At 49.7% G+C, this 19961-nt stretch overlaps 1 protein-coding gene across 1 annotated transcript in view; it reads right to left on the reverse strand.

Annotated features, from left to right (window-relative positions):
- Window positions 1–19961, reverse strand: part of CCDC78 (coiled-coil domain containing 78) — a 131044-nt gene that overhangs the window by 81706 nt on the left and 29377 nt on the right. The window contains exons 5-6 of the mRNA XM_029577285.1: window positions 18213–18409; window positions 13339–13513 (exon numbers count right to left, since the gene is read on the reverse strand). Coding sequence (XP_029433145.1) covers window positions 13339–13513; window positions 18213–18409 — 372 coding nt within the window. The remainder of the gene's footprint in view (window positions 1–13338; window positions 13514–18212; window positions 18410–19961) is intronic.

Genomic DNA, 19961 nt, shown 5'->3' on the forward strand with positions numbered 1-19961 from the left:
AGGAATGAGCCGGCGCACCTTCATTGTGCTGTCTTGTTGTTGGAGAACCCCTGGGAAGTACCATCTCGGGGAGGCCACTTACCCCGAAAGGAGCGTGCCCAAGCCTGCGATCTTGACGGAGCTTGCCGAGAAGGAAAGGGCAGTGCCCTAGCTGAACGAAAATGCCGTTGGCCCTGGAAACGACCCCTATAGGAATTGAAAAGACGAATAGACCTAGGCTTGTCCTCCGGCAATTTGTAAACTTTATTGTCTCCCAAGTCCTTGATAAGCTGCTCCAGATCGTCTCCAAATAGAAGCTTCCCCTTAAAAGGAAAGGAACCCAACTGAGACTTGGAAGAGGAATCCGCAGACCAATGGCGCAGCCAAAGTAACCTACCCGGGTAGGAGTCCACTCTTACTGGAGGCCCGGGAAGGAAGCAGGCTATCTCGTTTTACTGTTTTGTTTTGTTTTTTAAACGAGCAAGGGAATGGAGACGTCCATGAATACGGAGGAATGAAATTTCTGACACGTAGGGGAGAGAGACCGGCCCACCGGTAAATCTCCCCTTCTCACCGGGCTGCCACTGGCTCTTCAGGTAAGTATGCTGGAAGACCACAAGGCTCAGCTATGCCTGCATTGAGAGGAAACTTTATACTGCAAGTAAATAGGAGAATCCAAACCCCTAGCAATAAAAAAGTCCTTTTGTTTTTTTTATACTCACTATGCTGTTGATCTAGTCATTAGGCCACTGAAAGAATATAAAGAATATAAAGATTCAATAAAAATTAAATTAGTAAGATCAGGACCACAGGTTATGCTGTCTTCCATCTGCTGGAGTCAGAGAAATACTGAGGGACCACAGATGGCACACTGGGTTATCAGGGGGTGCCTTTTCAGTTTGTTCTCTGACTCCACCTGCTGGAAGGGAGGCATAACCCAGCTATCTGGACTGATCCGGGTACGTACAGGGAATAATAGATATTGATTTGTTTGAACATAAATGTATCACGTATATAAAAAAAAAAAAAGCTGGCTGGCAATGTAAAGGTGAACTATTCCATTGCATAAAGCCTTCTATAGAAATGTAACGGACCATTCAGTCAAGTAAGTGTTAAATGGGTTTTTTTAAATGGAACATTTCTGCTGGCTAAACAGCAGTGAGGTTCAGCAGGCCAGTCAGGCCTTGCCACTGATAAACTGGTTTAAAGGAATAACTTTTTAAAACATATCCTAAATCAGGTTTTGTGATATTTTCTCTTTTTTAACAGCATTATTCCCCTTGTCAGTAAACAATACCGCCAAGAAAGCTGTCTTTATCTTTACCCCCTACCCATGGCTTAAGACATCTGACTTTCAGCATAGCTTACAAGATGGTAAAGCCTATTCCAGTGGGACTCAGACTTAAGAATTATGAAGACACTTTTCAGTTCCCCCAAGGAGCTGAAAGGCCTTGGGCACTTTATACTTTGTGCCCGCGAACCTGCAAACTCATTTTCAACTCTGTGGAGTTTCCCATGAAAAAGTCTTGCCTGGCAGAGAGGAGTTTACAGGTGCAAACTAGAGGCCGCAAATTCCTAGTCCCTCTAAGGAACCTGATAACATCCAGAGGAGCTGCAATAGCGGAATCCCTGATCTTGCCCCGAAGGCAGCCCAAGGTCGCCACTTGAACTCTAAGGGAGCTAGAAGATAAACCTTTAGCGAAACCATCTTGCAAAAAGGACAAAATATTGGGAATGGAGGACTGGAGGGTGCGAATTCCCTGAGTAGCATACCAGGAATCAAACACCTTCCAAACTCTAACATAAATAGATTAGTGGACTGTCTTCTGGCTTGCAATAAGGTGGTGATGACAGATTCAGGATAACCTTTATGCCTCAACCTCTGCCTCTCAAAAGCCATGCTACTAGACAAAAGTGAGTGGCCTGGTCTGAAAATATGGGACCCTGACAAAGAAGGCCCTTCAGATGACTGAAATGAATCGGCCCATCCACCGCCATTTTGATGAGATCTGCGAACCAAGGATGCCACGGCCATTCCGATGCAACCAATATCACTTCCCCATGATGTTTTTCTATGCGACTCAATACCTTGCCCACCAACTGCCAAGGGAGGAACACATAAAGTAGAACCCCCCGAGGCCAAGGTAAAACTAGAGCGTTGATGCCCTCGGGTCCGTGCTGTCGCCTTCGACTGAAGAATCGAAACGCTTTGGCATTCTGATGAGTCACTATTAAATCCACGTGAGGAGAGCCCGAACGACTTCTGATGAGCTGCATCATGGCTTCTGACGACTACCACTCACCTGGATCTAACCAAGTCCGACTTAGGAAATCCGCTTGGACATTTTCGACCCTGGCTATGTGAGATGCAGCTATTTCCTCTACGTGGGACTCTGCCCAACGATTTAAGACTTGAACTTCCCAAGCTAGTGGCTGATTCTTGGTTCCACCCTGCTGATTGATGTACGCTACTGTCGTCGCATTGTCAGAAAGAATCCACAGAGCGACCTTTCACCAATGGCAAAAACTCCCTCAAGGCTAGACGGACTGCCCTGGTCTCCAAACGGTTGATAAACCATGCAGATTCTCTCGTAGATCAGATGCCCTGGACTGAATGATGTCGACAAACCGCAACCCAGCCAGAGAGACTGGCACAGTAGTAACTATCACCCAGTCCGGAACCTTGAGATCCATCCCGCAAACCAGATTGGGAGTCTGAAGCCATCAAGATAGACTGTTTCTAGCCACGATCTCGAGAGGTAACGGCAAGAGAAATTCCTTTTTTTTTTTTCAAACTTTGTCGGTAAAAAAACACTGAGACTGAAAGCCTGGAAACAGGCAGTCTCAGGAACAGGGGGAACAAAAAAATCAACAACTCCCCTGGAGCCTGCAACTGCCTAAGCAGCCTCATGAGGGGAGGGATCTGGTCAACCAGATGTACACCCCATGGGCGCACAAACGGGCACTCAAAAGGGTGACAACCCCCGGCCCATCTGCCTCAACCGGATGGGGTAGGACCCTTAAAGAATCCTAAACAAGCCAAAAAGAAAAGAACCCCTGGGAGGAAGGCTCAAAAGCAATACAGCCCCAGAAAAATTCAGAACTGCAAGTTACACATCCTCTGCCATCTCCTGGAGACAGAGAAATACTGAGGAACTGTAGGTGGCATTGGGGTTTATAAGGCAGTGTCAGTGAAACTTTCTCTGTCTCCATCTGCTGACAGGGATGCATAACCCAGCAGTCTGGACTGATCCGGGTATGTACAGGGAATCAGCATTTCCCAACCCGTGTGCAACGGCACACTAGTATGCTGTGGCTGAAGGGCAGGTGTGTCATGGCTGCAGTCTTCATTTTTTATTTCCCTCCTGGCCTGCAGGATGACCTCCCACCAGCAAGAGTAGTTAGAGAGTAGTGCTTATTTGCTGCTGCTCCTGCTACCCCTTTTGCTGGCTTTCTTCTGTAACAGAAAATGCATGAGCCCTGTAGTCTTGCCAGACTTGCTGGCTCAGTGCAGTTCAGATTCCAGAGGGAAGCTGTTAGGGGAAGAAGAAGCAGCACCAGATAAATGCTTGTTAGACTTCTGCCAGTTCCAGGACAGTGTGGAGAAAAGGGAAAGCTGAATTTGCCATGAGGTGTGAGAAGAGAGGGAAAGGAAGGTGATGAAGCCAGGGAGATGGGGGACAAGGAAGGGAATGAAAGGAAAGGCGATGATGCCAGGGGGGAAGGAGAGGGATGGAGTAAGAGAGGCAAGGGGCTGATGGTGAGGCCAGGGATGGAGGGAAAGGGGTGGAGGGAAAGGGGATGATGATAATAACAGGGGGTGCAGGCAGAGGGATGGGGGTGGGGGAGAAGGAAGGAGGGGATGATGATGCCAAGGGGTGAAGGCCGAGGGAAGGGGATGTTGATGATACCTGGTGGGGGGAGTGGAGGGAAGGGAAGATGGTGATGATGCCAGGAAATCTGGAAGGTGATTATGATGCTGGGGGTTGATGGGAGAGGGAAGGGACAGCGAAGGGAGAAGAAGGTGATTTATTTTTTTATTTAATTTTATTTAAAATTTTTTATATACCGACATTCATCCAGGATATCATATCGGTTCACATTGTAACCCAAAAACAAACGCACGGCATGGCGCTTTACATTGAACAGTAAAAACATGATAACAAGGCATTAACGAGAGGGGGAACAATAACATGGGAAGTTTTGCAATAAAATTATAAACAAAGTTTGCAATTATATACATATGTACAAAAGAAAGAAAACTATGAGGTTAATTTTAATCAGGCTAGGAGATAAGATGGGGAAGAGAAGGGAGGAGAGCGAGGAAAGAGGGGGGCAGAGAGAAAGAAAAGAAGAAGAAGGGGTGATGGGGTGGGGGTGGGAGGAGAGGGAGAGGGAAGATGCTAATGATGCCATTGGAGTGGGGGTAGAGGGAAGAGAAGAGAAAGTGATGATGGTGAAAGTGGAAGTGTGCCACAATGAAGTGAACCTTGTGCCAGATGAGAGGCAATAGAAAAAAGGTTGGGAACCATTGAAAGGAGACTGAGATATCCTTGCATCAGAGCTTGGGTGGGCAATACTGCCTAGAGCCAATGAGTGTTAAGGGATTTAATACTAATGAGCTTTCTTATAACGTCATTCATCAAAATGTGTTATGGAGTTAACGCCATAACGCATGCGATAGTAATGGCATCACATTACATGAATGCAAATTTTTCTAGGGGTGGGATTGGGGAGGGGTTTGGGCAGATTAAAATGAAGGGCATTTGAGAGAGAGAGTGCGCTTTGGGGAGGCCTTCACAGTATTCAACTATTTATATCACTATAGGAGGGCCAGCTAATAGCTCAAGGTGAGGTGTTGGTGGTTTAGGAGCCAGTTGACATGCGGCGTGAGACGTACGATCAGCACAGTACACCTCAATGAAGATTTGACGTCATTTGGAGTGAGGAAAGTCTCACAAACATGAGATTTCTACAATGTTCTCTTGCCCTAGCTTATTTAAAAACATACACACACAGGGCCAGGGAAGGGAAGAAAACTCAAATACTTCCCTACTTCTGAAGGAGGCTGAGTGCTGTGGGTGCCAGGGACCAGAGGGGGTGAGGGAACCAGGACAAGAAAATTGATTCTTACCTGCTAATTTTCATTCCTGTAGTACCAACGGATCAGTCCAGACTCCTGGGTTTATTCATCCCTGCCAGCAGATGGAGACAGAGAAAAGCCTCGCTGACACTGCTTGAAAAGCCCTGGTGCCACCTGCAGTAGCTCAGTATTGATCTGTACCCAAGCTGAAAAAACACTATAAGTGCAATAAACTGACTTAAAAAACCGTGTCAAACAACATGTCAAAAAAATTCATAAGTTTACATCAACGAACAGAACGTTTGCTGAAAAGATTATAGCTGAGCGGATGACTCTCCCCTCCAATCCGGGTGGGTTCTAGACTGATCCGTTGGTACTACAGGAACGAAAATTAGCAGGTAAGAATTTTCTTTTCCCTGTACGTACCCAGATCAGTCCAGACTCCTGGGATGTACCAAAGCTTCCTAGAGAGGGTGGGACCTGGAGAGTCCCGCTTGCAAGACACCTTCACCAAAAGACCTGGAATCAGAAAATCCCAAATCCAGTCGGTAATGCCTTGCAAAAGTATGCAGCGACTTCCAAGTTGCCACTCTACAAATCTCCTGCGGAGACACTAACTGAGCCTCCGCCCAAGAAGCAGCCTGAGCCCGTGTCGAGTGGGCCTGCAAACCCTCAGGAACTTGACGGCCCTTGAGAATGTATGCCAACCCAATAGCCTCCTTAAGCCATCTGGCAATAGTCGCTTTGGAGGCATGGGTACCCTTCTTTGCACCACTCCATTGTCGCAAGCTCAATTTACAGCAAAGTTCTGGAAGGCTTTGTGTAAGAAGTTTGACATCACTCTCAACTTCACCTCTGCATACCATTCTCAGTCGAATGGCCAAACTGAGAGAATGAATAGAACACTCAAGCAGTTCCTTCGAGCCTATGTTGCTTCACGTCAGAATGACTGGGCTGAATTTGCCATCAACTCTCATCCAGCAACATCAACTGGATCTACACCATTTGAAGTAGTCTATGGATGACTACCTTTACCACCCTTACCACTTCCACTTTCAGTTTCGTCTCTGGCAGCTCAATCTACTGCCAATGATATCCAACAACTCTGGAGAAAGACTAAAGAGATGCTCCAAAAAGCAGGACAAAGAGCAAAGAAAGGCTATGACGCTCACCATAGCAAAGCTCCTGAATTCCAGCCTGGTGACAAGGTCTGGCTGTCTACCAAACATCTAAGACTCAAGCTACCATCAGCTCGATTTGCTCCACACTTTGTCGGACCCTTTCCCATCCTCCGACGACGGGGGACACTCACGTGTAGTCTGAAACTTCATCCAGCAATGAAGATTCATAATGCGTTCCATGTCTCACTACTGAAACCGCTTATCCTGAGCGAGTTTTCCACCAAGACCCCTGAACCTACTCCCATTAATGCAGAAGAAGACATCGAGTACAAGGTTGATGCTATCCTTGACATAAGAAAGAGAGGCAGAGTTTGGGAATACCTCCTGTCATGGGAGGGGTATGGACCTGAAGAAAACTCTTGGGAACCTTTGGCTAATATCATGGATAAGGAGATGCTTCGACAGTTCCACCGATCGCATCTTCGAAAACCAAGACCAGGTAGGGGGTCTGGAGGGGGCCCTTTGAAGGGGGGTACTGTTGCGTCCGTCGGTCTCAGATGGCTTCAACCTCTGTGCCTCACCTTTCTCTGCTCTCCCCACAAGCCTTGGGAAGATGGCTACCGCCGCATCTGCATGCCGCTCTCTCCGGCGTCCCCGGAACGGCAATGGCAAGGCAATCCACCATGTTTCTCCTGAGGGCCTCCTAGGGTGCGTGCGCGCACGCCACCCACGTCTTTATCCACGTCATGGTGGGATCCTCAGAGGCGTCCCCCTCGAGTGACGTCATGACATCCGGGTATTTAGCCTGCCCTTCGTTTGCTAACAAATCGAGTTAGCAAGGATTGGACTCGTCCGGTCTAAGCTACTCTGCCGCTTTCTTGCTGCCACTGGAAGCTCTCTCTGCCCTTTGGGGTATTTCTCTAACCTGGGTACCTGCTCCTCGGGGGCCCTTTGCTTTCTTTCAGGTGCCTATCAGGGATCAGGTACTCGCTCCTCGAGGGCCTGCTCTCCCTGCCTCGGTACCTGTATTCAACTACTTCTGCCAGCTGGGATCTCCATCTATACAGCTACCAACTTAGTGAGTAATCTAACATTGTCAGTCTGTCTCATCTACAGCTCAGCACTGGGAACCTGCATCCTGCACTCCCTATACTATCACTGTGAGACGGGTCTCCTCTGCCAAGGGCCCCTGGATTGCTTCCACTGGATCACCTCACTACTGCCACCTCCGGTGGTATCATTCTGCTGTATAATAAAAGACTAAACTGTGTTTGCGTGCTTAGAGACTAGCCTAGTACTGTGGTTCCTCACGGGGCTCCTCCCCGTGGGAGTGACCATCACCACAGTATCCAAGAATCCACTCCAACACCTCAAAACCATAACATCCATAACACAAAAAGATGATCAGATCTCCTGAACTCATTAGTAACCTTGAGATAGCGAAGCAAGGTTCTGCGGACATCTAACAGCTTAAGCTCCCTAGCATGCTGCGTAGAATCATCCAAGTCTGCAAATGCTGGAAGCTTGATAGTTTGATTAACATGAAAAGCAGAAACCACCTTTGGGACAAAGGAGGAACCATCCGCAACATAATCCCAGATTCTGATATTTGAAGAAATGGATCCCTACACTACAAGGCCTGCAATTCTGAGATTCTTCTGACGGAACAAATGGCCACCAGGAACACCACCTTGAGAGTCAGATCCTTAAGGGTCACTCTCCGAATCGGTTCAAATGGAGCATCACACAATACCCGCAGAACCAGATTAAGGTTCCAAGAAGGACATACCTTCCACACCGGAAGACGCAAATTCTTATCTTCCCGAAGAAACCTCCGCACGTCCGAATGCGACGACAAGGAGTATCCCTCAAGCTTGCCTTGTAAGCAGGCTAGAGCCCCTACCTGCACTTTAAGGGAATTAAAAGCCAAACATTTAGCTAAACCCTCCTGTAGAAAAGAAATCGGGGCCTGAACTGCCGGAATCCCTTTGCCGGTACACCAAGCCTCAAATACCTTCAAGACTCGAACATATGAGAGGGAAGTAGATTGCTGCCTGGCCTGTAAAAGCGTAGTGACCACCGGTTCTGGATATCCTCTCCACCTCAAGCGACGCCTCTCAAAAACCAAGCTGCTAGACAAAAGCGATCTGCCTGGTCGGAAAATAAGGGACCTTGACGAAGAAGTTCCGGGAGATGACTCAGGCGCAATGGACCGTCCACCGCTAGATTGACTAGATCTGTGAACCATGGTCACCGCGGCCACTCTGGAGTCACTAGGACCACCTTCCTGGGGTGCTTCTCTATTCTGCGCAATAATTTGCCCACCAGAGGTCACAGTGGAAACACATACAGCAAGACTTTCGGAGGCCGAGGCACTACTAGAGCATCGACTCCCTCGGCCCCGTACTCCCTTCTGTGACTGAAGAACTGAGGAGCCTTTGCATTGAGCTGAGTTGGGAGATGGCCCACCTTCTCCAGTTGAACCGCATCGCGGACTCCACCAACTCCCATTCGCCTGGATCTAAGGTCTGACGACTGAGGAAATCGGCCTGAACATTGTCGACACCTGTGATATGAGAAGCCACTATCTGGAACAAGCACTGTTCCGCTCATTGAAACAGCTCCTGCGCTTCCACTGCCACATCCTGGCTCTTGGTCCCACCCTGACGATTGATGTAAGCAACCATTGTGGCATTGTCCGACAGAATCCTGACCGAATGACCCTTAACAAGGGGGAGAAAGGTTTGAAGTGCCAACTGCACCGCCCTGGTCTCCAACCGATTGATTGGCCTCGAGGCTTCCGACAACCATGTGCCCTGGGCAGACTGTCGCTCGCAGACCACTCCCCAACCAGAGAGACTGGCATCAATAGTGAGAACCACCCACTCCAGAACCTCTAGGCTGACTCCTCGCTGTAAATAGGAAGACTGTAGCCACCACAACAAGCTGTTCCATGCTGATGTATCCAGCAAAACTGGTAAATAAAAGGTCTGCGACAGGGGATTCCATTGGTCCAACAGGACCCTCTGAAGTGGCCACATATGCACGAAGGCCCACGGTACCAATTCCAGGGTTGAAGCCATCGAACCCAGAAACTGTAGAAAGTCCCAGGCTCATGTAATCTTCAACGCCAACAGGTATCGAACTTGTGACTGTAGTTTGAGTATCTTCTCCTGAGTGAGAAACACCCTGCCTTAGCTCGTGTTGAAGTGAGCTCTGAGATATTCTAGCTCCTGGGACGGCTCCAAGTAATTCTTCGTCCAGTTCACCACTCAGCCGAGAGACTCCAACAACCTTCTGAACTGACGAGCGGCAACCTTCCAACAACTTCTCCCAAATTAGCCAATCATCAAGATAAGGGTGCCCCAACACCCCTTCTCGTCAAAGAGCCACCGCCACCACCACCATCACCTTGGTGAAGGTGCGAGGGACCATCACTAGACCGAAAGGCAGAGCCTAGAATTGGAAATGTCGACCCAACACCGCGAAACGCAGAAACCGCTGATGGTCTGGACAAATTGGAATATGCAAGTATACCTCTGTCAGATCCAGGGAGGCCAAAAACTCCCAAGAGCAGACTACCGCAATTACCGACCGCAGCGTCTCCATTCGAAACCGTGGAATCTTTAAGGACCTATTGACCGATTTGAGGTCCAGAATGGGCCAAAACATTCCCTCCTTCTTTGGGACAACGAAGTAGATGGAGTAACGACCCCTGCCCCGTTCGCGAGGCGGCACCGGGACTACCACTCTCAAACCGAGCAACCTGTGCAAAGTCTCCCGAACCGCCTGCCGAGAACCCGCAAAGGGAGACCAAGAAGAGGTCGCGAACGGGGTATGCAAACTCTAAAGTGTAACTGTCTCTTATTACTGAGAAGACCCACTGATCCTGCGTGATTTTGGTCCACTCCCCGTAAAAATCTGCCAGCCGGCCCCCTATATAGGGAACGGCGGAGTGAACCGGCCTCGCTTCATTGGGAGGACTTGACAGCTGCTGCTCCCCCCGCCGAGGGAGCTCTGAAGGGTCTGCGCCAAATTCGAGCCCCGCAGTTGCTGAAAAGGCTTTGAGACTGCGCCCTACGGGACCTCTAGAAGGACAAGACCATCTGGCGTCCCTGAAGCGGGACCTGGATTGAAATGCCTGGTGATTCCTTGGCTTGTCTGGCAGCTTATGCACCTTTGTCTCACTCAGTTGCTTAATGAGCTGTTCTAGCTGCTCCCCAAACAAGAGACGACCCTTGAAAGGCAAAGAACTTAACTGGGCCTCGGAAGAAACGTCCGCCGACCACTGACGGAGCCAAAGTAAACGCCTGGCCACGACTGCTGAACTCATAACCCGCGACAGCGAACGCACCAAGTCATACAGGGCATCTGCTACATATGCGACCGAATGCTTCCACGCGATCTGCATCTGACGAGTCGGGACCAGGAGGTGCAACCTGAAAATTCTGCACCTACCTCAGACATGCCCTCTGCATAAAGCTGGAGCACACGGCAGACCGGAGCCCCAAGGCTGCACTCTCAAACATCCTCTTAAGGTGAAGCTCTAACTTTCGATCCTGGAGATCCTTAAGGGCCGCGGCCCCCTCTACCGGAATTGTAGTCTTTTTTGTGACCGCGGAAACCGCCGCATCCACCTGCAGAAGTCCAAAAAGTTCCGAGATCTGTTCTGGCAATGGATAGAGCTTGGCCATAGCCCTATCTACCCTCAAACCGGAGTCCGGGGAATCCCACTCATGCTCAATTAATTGTCACATCGACCTATGATACGGGAAAGCAGAAGGAGGAGCCCGAAGACTGTCCAAAACGGGGTCCGCCCCATCCAATTCTGGAACTTCTTGAGGGGGTTTTAAACCCAGCTCTTCAAGGACTTGCAGGAGCAGAGGTGCCAACTCCTCCCTCCGGAAGGAGCCCAGCGCTGCTCCTGCCAGAAAGATCGGACCCTGTAAACCTTCTGTTGCCCCTCGGGATGCTGGCATTCTGTGGCCGCGCAGACCCTGCATCGGGACCCGAAGGCCACAGACCCGAATCCTGAGGAGTGAGAGGCAAAGGTGGACCCCCTAAACCCTCCTGCTGCGTCAGCTAAGCTTGGTGCAGCAGGAGAATAAAATCAGGCAAAAAAGGTCGCGAACCCAGGGGTAAAATGGGGTTCTGGTTTCCCCCAGGCCTCTGAGGCAAAGGACCTGGCTGATCTGCACCCCCGGATAACCCCTGCGCATCGGGGGGACCGGGATGAACCGGGGACAGCTGCGGTGGCAAATCCCCTTCCCCCTCCCAAAATGGCCGCCGCTCCCACCTCAAGGGAGCCAGCAGCTCTGGGGACCTTGGAAGGCTGCAAAAATAGCCCAATTGCAGCAGTTGTGCGCTTACACAGGCGCTGGCATTTTGACACCCCCAGGAGGAGAGAGGACCCTTCCCCCCCGAAACGCAGCCGAGCACAGCCCCGAACGGCTGAGTCGCGCTGGAACTGCTCCGCATGCGCAGCATGCTGAGCCGCGAACCATGCCGACAGAGGAAAAAACAGCTGATAACAAAAATCTAAAAATAAATTCTAAAAATCAGCATGACCCACGGGAGGGGGATCTCCTCGGAGCCTTACCCTTCAGCCGACTACCTCTTCCTGACACAAACTTTTTTTTTTTTAAACTTTAAATAAGTTAAAAAAGAGAACAGAAACAGAAAGATTCCCTCCTAACCTGAAAGGAGCTGTACAGCGCAAATCAGCTTTTTTAACAAGGAGGGAATCCCCTGAAAGAAAAAAGGAGAAGGGCTATAAGCCACATGGCCGGCCTTGTGAGGGGAGGGATCTGGACCACCAGATGCACACCCCACAGTACCAAATTGGACCTTAACTCGTCTACCTCAACCATACAAGAAAAGGGTTTCACAAGGAACCCGTTCCCTGGGAGGAAGGCTCCATCAATAATAGAAAAAATCTAAAAGCAAGGGTAAAGAAAAAGACTGCAGGTTTCTCTGTCTCAATCTGCTGGCAGGGATGAATTAACCCAGGAGTCTGGACTGATCCGAGTACCTACAGAGAATTCCGGCTCCTCCCCCCCCCCCCCGGATGACAAGGGCTGAGCCAGAACAGGTATCTCCAACCCCCTGCTCACCCTGCTCTACCTAAGGGATGGCCCACAAATGAACCTAACACCTCAGGGAGCCGAAATCTCCTTATAATTTTCTCTTTCTTTTTTTTTCTTAAACTCCAGACTGCAGGTTTGCACCTCTACCCTCTGCTGGAGACAGAGAAATACTGAGGGGCTGCAGGTGGCACTTTTGGTTATGTAGCAGTGCCTCAAAGTTTTGTTCTTTGCCTCCATCTGCTGGTAGGGATGCATAAACCCACTTGTCTGGACTGATCTAGGGTATGAACAGGAAAAAGTATTTACATGCATAAAATTGGGTTTTACATGTGTAAATACACTTTACCTGTGTAAGTGGGCTTTTGAAAATTGCTACAATATATGCCACCAAATTGTCCATAGGATATTCACATGTAAGTACACTTTACGCAAGTAAATGGCTTTCTAAAATTGCTACGACAGTATGTTACATTTACATGTGTAACTCCTTTGAAAACGACCTCCTTAGTGTTTATTGTATGTGTGTCATTTTTATGTTCTGCTCCAGCCTCTCCTCCCCATCCCTAGGAGGCTCTTTAGTTGTGTGGACATCTTACACATGCCAAATCTAAATCACACAGTTGAGAGGTGGTGGGGGTTTACAGAAGCATACTTTGTTTAAAAAAATGTAACAATGACAAATAGTTTATAAAGGTATTATGCAAATCAGTCTTGGGGTTTTCATTTCATAATATCATATTGGCTTCTGTTATGGTTTGCTCAAGATACTTAATGCTACCCAAAAGGCATTGTGTGATGGGAGGTATGTTCACACGAATGCAATAGATGCAGTTGGAGTGTCTGTCAAAAAAAGCTACTTTATTAGGGACTCTACAAGAACTGTAGTTGGAAGAACTTCTGCAGGAATATGTCAAAGTGCCTTTCACTGTCCCAAGACAGTTTCAAGGAATCTGGACTGATGGAAGAGACCATATTACCTTCTTTGCCCATGGTATACATTCTGTTTAAATACAGCATGGTTCGAATTGCAGAGGGAGCAACCTCTCCTGCAGAGGAAGCTGAAACATACCTCCACGTAGTAGTCATTTAGAACAGGGAAGTTCTTGACTTGTGAGAGAGCAGCACAGGTTTTCAAGAGTACAGCCAAACGTCGGGATTCTGGGGCAGGAGTCAAGCAACAAATAACCCTGGTCTTACAGTTTCCACCCAGGGCTTCTTCCAGTAACTGAGTCAGCTTGGAGTCACTATGAGTACACAGAGGTGAAAGTAAATCCACAAAGCTCTCACTTTACAAAAGTTCTGGGTTGCACTTGAAATTAATTGAGGGCTGTAAAGTTAGAATCAATTGAAGAGCAATAAACAGGGTTCTGAGTTAGAACCCTAAATGCCAGGTGCAGTAGTGTGTGGTCGATGTACATGTCTAACATAGTAAAACTTAGCTGAGTAAACCCAATTGCAAAGCCACTGCTCTCAGCTTCTGTTACAGTTTTGGCTGCAGTGCAACCGCCTCACCACCAGGGGTCCCTCTAGTGCTGGCTTTCCGGACAGGTCCAGTCCATCTCCTCTGTCCACTCTATGTTCTGGGTGTGCCCTTATAACCCTGCCTGACAGTTGCCTCGGTGCTTCGGCATCGAGCTCACCTGGGCTCCCTGCTCTAGCCTTGCGCGGCCTTCGGGCCTTTCCTTGCGTGGCCTTCGGGCCTCCTTCCTCGCTGTTCTCACCTGGCCTACGGGCCTTCTGACCTGCCTGCTCTGCTTACGGTGTGTGGCCTACGGGCCTTCTGTGTATGTGTGGCCTATGGGCCTTCTGACCTGCTTGCCCTGACTACGGTGTGTGGCCTACGGGCCTTCTGACCTGCCTGCTCTACTTATGGTGTGTGGCCTACGGGCCTTCTGTGTGTGTGTGGCCTACGGGCCTTCTGACCTGCCCTGCCCCGCTTATGGTGTGTGGCCTACGGGCCTTCTGTATGTGTGTGGCCTACGGGCCTTCTGACCTGCCTTGCCCCGCTTATGGTGTGTGGCCTACGGGCCTTCTGTGTGTGTGTGTGGCCTACGGGCCTTCTGACCTGCCCTGCTCCGCTTATGGTGTGTGGCCTACGGGCCTTCTGTCTGTGTGTGTGTGGCCTACGGGCCTTCTGACCTGCCTTGCCCCGCTTATGGTGTGTGGCCTACGGGCCTTCTGTATGTGTGTGGCCTACGGGCCTTCTGACCTGCCTTGCCCCGCTTATGGTGTGTGGCCTACGGGCCTTCTGTGTGTGTGTGTGGCCTACGGGCCTTCTGACCTGCCTTGCCCCGCTTATGGTGTGTGGCCTACGGGCCTTCTGTGTGTGTGTGGCCTACGGGCCTTCTGACCTGCCTTGCCCCGCTTATGGTGTGTGGCCTACGGGCCTTCTGTGTGTGTGTGGCCTACGGGCCTTCTGACCTGCCTTGCCCTGCTTATTGCTGCCTGCCCTGACCCAGCCTGGAACCAGACACTGTTTCTAAGCTTCCTGTCTCTCTCCACCTGGAGCCACCCTGCTGGGTGGTGTTCACGCCTCTTGACCGGAGCCCAAGCGTAACAGTATGCCGAAGTCATCACATTTTCCAGGGGAAGAGATAGGTCTGTGTCCTGCCGGTGAGTCAACTTTTCACTAATTCAAGATGCCTCCTTCTTTAAAGTTTTATACCTGCAATTCCTGTCAGACTTTGAATTATCCAAGCTATCAGAACTGTCTAGCCTGTGAACTTGTTGGTCAGGAACACTGGTCATGCAATAACTGCAACAAGAAAAATGTCTCTGTCTATCAGGAGTGTTTGAACTGTCTGGCTCCTAAACCAGGGTGGTGGAAATGCTCCTGTCTTCCGTGTTTGTTACCACCAGGCAAACCCTGCCCCCGTTGTTCTGCTCTAGGACCAGCTGTGCAATTAGAAAAAGCTATCAGCTCTCCTAACCAGTATTCTGTTTCTGGCTCAACTAAAACAGACATTTTTGCTGGCAGTTTGTGGATAGAAAAACCCAGGACTTACCTGGCCAAGAAGGCTTCTGTGAGACCAGTGCTAGAGCCTCAGGAACAGGTTTCTCTCAAACGGAGAGAGTTGATGAACTCTAGCAGGGCTCTGCTTCCCACAGCTGCTGTTGAGACACTAACGAGCACATTCCCTAGACGTCCTAGAACTGCCTGTGCCTTCTCTAAACTGCTCCTCCGGAAACAAAGTAAGGAGCCTCAGGGTTCGGCTCGAGGTATCAAGCCCACAGCAGTGCAACCTGTGTCTTCTATGTGCACTGCTTCTAACCTTGCTGCTCTGCCATCTGAGCCTGTTTCATCACCCCAAGAGGGGGCCAAGCCTGCTGCATCACCCCAGGAGGGGGCCAAGCCCGCTGCATCGCCCCAAGAGGGGGCCGAGCCCGCTGCATCGCCCCAGGAGGGGGCCGAGCCCGCTGCATCGCCCCAGGAGGGGGCCGAGCCCGCTGCATCGCCCCAGGAGGGGGCCGAGCCCGCTGCATCGCCCCAAGAGGGATCCAAGCCCGCTGCATCGCCCCAAGAGGGGGCCAAGGCCGCTTCATCGCCCCGAGAGGGGTCCGATCCTGCTACAACGCCCGGAGAGGTGTTCCAGCCTGCTGTTTCATCCCGAGAGGGGCCCGAACCTGCTGCACTACCCCGAGAGGAGCCTGCTAAACCGGTCCTGCTGCCACCCCCGGAGGGGCTCAAACCGGTACCACTAACAGACTTTCTAACTCAGCCATCTGAGCCTGTTGAATTGCTCCAGCTGTTGTTGCCCTCGGAGGGGCCAGATTTCATCTTTGAGTACCCCCTGCTAAGATGGGACCCAGGAGGAGGGGGAGGCCTTGAGGAGGGGGTACTGTTACAGTTTTGGCTGCAGTGCAACCGCCTCACCACCAGGGGTCCCTCTAGTGCTGGCTTTCCGGACAGGTCCAGTCCATCTCCTCTGTCCACTCTATGTTCTGGGTGTGCCCTTATAACCCTGCCTGACAGTTGCCTCGGTGCTTCGGCATCGAGCTCACCTGGGCTCCCTGCTCTAGCCTTGCGCGGCCTTCGGGCCTCCTTCCTCGCTGTTCTCACCTGGCCTACGGGCCTTCTGACCTGCCTGCTCTGCTTACGGTGTGTGGCCTACGGGCCTTCTGTGTATGTGTGGCCTATGGGCCTTCTGACCTGCTTGCCCTGACTACGGTGTGTGGCCTACGGGCCTTCTGTGTATGTGTGACCTACGGGCCTTCTGACCTGCCTGCTCTACTTATGGTGTGTGGCCTACGGGCCTTCTGTCTGTGTGTGTGTGGCCTACGGGCCTTCTGACCTGCCTTGCCCCGCTTATGGTGTGTGGCCTACGGGCCTTCTGTCTGTGTGTGTGTGGCCTACGGGCCTTCTGACCTGCCTTGCCCCGCTTATGGTGTGTGGCCTACGGGCCTTCTGTATGTGTGTGGCCTACGGGCCTTCTGACCTGCCTTGCCCCGCTTATGGTGTGTGGCCTACGGGCCTTCTGTGTGTGTGTGTGGCCTACGGGCCTTCTGATCTGCCTTGCCCCGCTTATGGTGTGTGGCCTACGGGCCTTCTGTGTGTGTGTGGCCTATGGGCCTTCTGACCTGCCTTGCCCTGCTTATTGCTGCCTGCCCTGACCCAGCCTGGAACCAGACACTGTTTCTAAGCTTCCTGTCTCTCTCCACCTGGAGCCACCCTGCTGGGTGGTGTTCACGCCTCCTGACTGGAGCCCAAGCGTAACAGCTTCATTTTTGCACACCTACATTTATCCAGAACTAAGATGTCAATATTCAAAGAGCCAGCAAGTAGGGAAGTTAGCAGGATAAATTTATGATTGTAATTTACCCAGATATTCAGCAGGCCTTAGACATACAAGTCTACTGTTGAATATACCCAGGCAAAGTTATGATAAAGATATGCACATAACTTTATTTGGATAACTTTCGGACAGCTATATTTCTGACCAGATTTATGCACTCAGTATCAGATGAATTTTAAAAGTCTGACACATGCATCGTTAGGGGATGCATGACTATATCAGGCTGGTGAATGCCTTACATCTTTAAAAGCCATCTGAGTGCACGCGTATCTCCCACTGTGTGCACAAATGAAAAGTTCCAAAAAAGGGGAGGGGCACGGGCATTCCTGGATTTCAACCTCAAATTAGAAACACTTTCGCACACAGGCACATCATCTGCTATGGATGATGTGCAAGTTATAAAATACAGATAGACAGATCAGTGGAGTTTTAAAGGTCGGGGCTAACAGGGGAGAAGGGAGGCTATTAAACTTGGGGGTTTGGACCTGGTCAAACTGGGAATGAACTGAGAAAACGGCCAATACCGTCAACGTGTGTGACTTTTAAAATCCCCCCCATTTATGTGGTAGAAGTGGCATTTGCATCCATAGGTGTGGTCCACTTAAAATTGCGAGCATATGTGTGCATGATCAGGCTATTTCATAATATGCATGCATATACGCATGTATGTTATAAAATGGCCGCATCCCTGAGCGCGGGCCGACAAACACGTGTACATGTGCGCCTGTATGCCTGTTTAAAAGTTACCATCTATGTGTACTCATCGGCTAAAGTTCAGCCTTGCACTTAGAATTCCCCCAGTGCTACCTCTTTTTATTCTGATAAATTCTGTGCATCTGCTAGGTGGGAGGAAACATTTAAATCGTGGCTTTTGTCTGTCTAACTCCAAAAGATAGCTAGACAAAATCTTTGAATATCGACCTCCAAATACTTTACTTCTTTGAAAATGCCTTTGATGTCTGACTGGTCCTTTTGCACATCTGCACTCATTTTATTCCATTTGGAATCCACCCTGTAACAAACATCTCCACATCTATGTTTTGTTACCTACATAGCGCTTCTTCTCAAGAGCTTCCACAATTCATTAATAAGTTAATATACACTACTTTAGAAGCTGATAATGTATTTATTATAGCCAAGTAATACTCACCCATAATTGATCACTCGGTCTGCGTATGGAGATCCTGCCAATTCATTCACAATGCGATAAAAAGTCAGCAGAGACTTATGTAGCAGTGGCCTCTCTCTTAAACGTACCAATGCTAAGTCTTCAATGAGGTTTTCTGTGCCAGGGAGATCTACAATTTTCAACCATGATCTAGTTGGATAAGGTTCATTGTGTAGATGCTGAAAAAGACAGTTATAGTCAAAGCTGAAAATGAAATAAGAGAACCACATTTCAAGAGAGGAAAGGGAAGGTAAAATATGCCAAGGAGCCACTGTCATTCTCTATACAGACTCTTGGGGAGCAATATTCTGCCACTGGCTTTTGAGAGGAGGCAACTGAGAAAGAAAGTCTATCCAGAGGCGGTGATTACCACCCTTCTGCGCCTCCTCTCATAAGCCAAGCCGCTAGACAAAAGCGATCCGCCTGATCGAAATATACTGGACCCTGTCACAGTAAATTCGGTAAGTGACCCAGACGCAAAGAACCCTCTACCGCTAGGTTGATCAGATCTGCGACCCATGGCCTTCTCGGCCACTCCGAAGCCACGAGAATAACAGGTCCCCGGTGGGATTCTATTCACCTTAAAACCTTTCCCACCAATGGCCAAGGAGAAAACACGTAGAGGAGAATGTCGGGAGGCTATGGAAGAACCAGGGCACCGAACCCTTCCGATCCATGCTCCTTTCTGCTACTGAAGAAACGAGCCGCTTTGGCGTTCAGCCGAGTCGCCATCAAGTCCAGCCGAGGGGCCCCTCACCGGCGCCTCACTAGCCGCATCGCCTCCTCGGACAGTTCCCACTTGCTGGGATCTAGCCGCTGTCGGCTGAAGTCCGCCTGGACGTTGTCTACTCCGGCTATATGAGATGCCGCTATGCGGGTCAGATTGCATTCCACCGAGGCCATCAACTTGTCCGCCTTGGAGGCTAACGTCCAGGCAGGGATGACCTAATATCCCATCGCGCCGAAAGCATGCTGCGACTTCCACTATCACCCAAAGAGTGGGCCAGCAATGTTTCATAGGGTAGATTTAGCCGGACTTCCTTGCGTAGAGGAGTCCTGAGCTGGTCTCCGGTCTCAAAAGGAATGAGACCAGGACTGCGACCACGAAGAGGGAGTCCTATGAGGCACCGGTTTAGTCTAACGACCACGCCGTTGCCCTCTGAACCGGGGCCGCGTAGTGTTGGAGGTTTTGGTGGTCCGAGGACGATCTTCCAGCAATTTATGTACCTTACACAATGTTAGGTTCCATATTAGGTGCTACTACCCAAGAAAGAGATCTAGGCATCATAATGGATAACACATTGAAATCGTCGGTTCAGTATGCTGCGGCAGTCAAAAAAGCAAACAGAATTTTGGGAATTATTAGAAAGGGAATGGTGAATAAAACGGAAAATGTCATAATGCCTCTGTATCGCTCCATGGTGAGACCGCACCTTGAATACTGTGTACAATTCTGGTCGCCGCATCTCAAAAAAGATATAATTGCGATAGAGAAGGTACAGAGAAGGGCTACCAAAATGATAAAGGGAATGGAACAGCTCCCCTATGAGGAAAGACTATTTATTTATTATTTATTTATTTAACATTTTTATATACCGAAATTCATGTAGCAAAGTTACATATCACTTCGGTTTACATTATAACGTTGACAAACATGTAAGAATGCGATTACATTGAACAAGGGAGATAAACTTGGATCAAAAGGAACTGGGGAATAAAATACAGTGAATA

This window comes from Rhinatrema bivittatum, chromosome 14 (assembly GCF_901001135.1).
Source record: "Rhinatrema bivittatum chromosome 14, aRhiBiv1.1, whole genome shotgun sequence".
NCBI lineage: Eukaryota > Metazoa > Chordata > Amphibia > Gymnophiona > Rhinatrematidae > Rhinatrema > Rhinatrema bivittatum.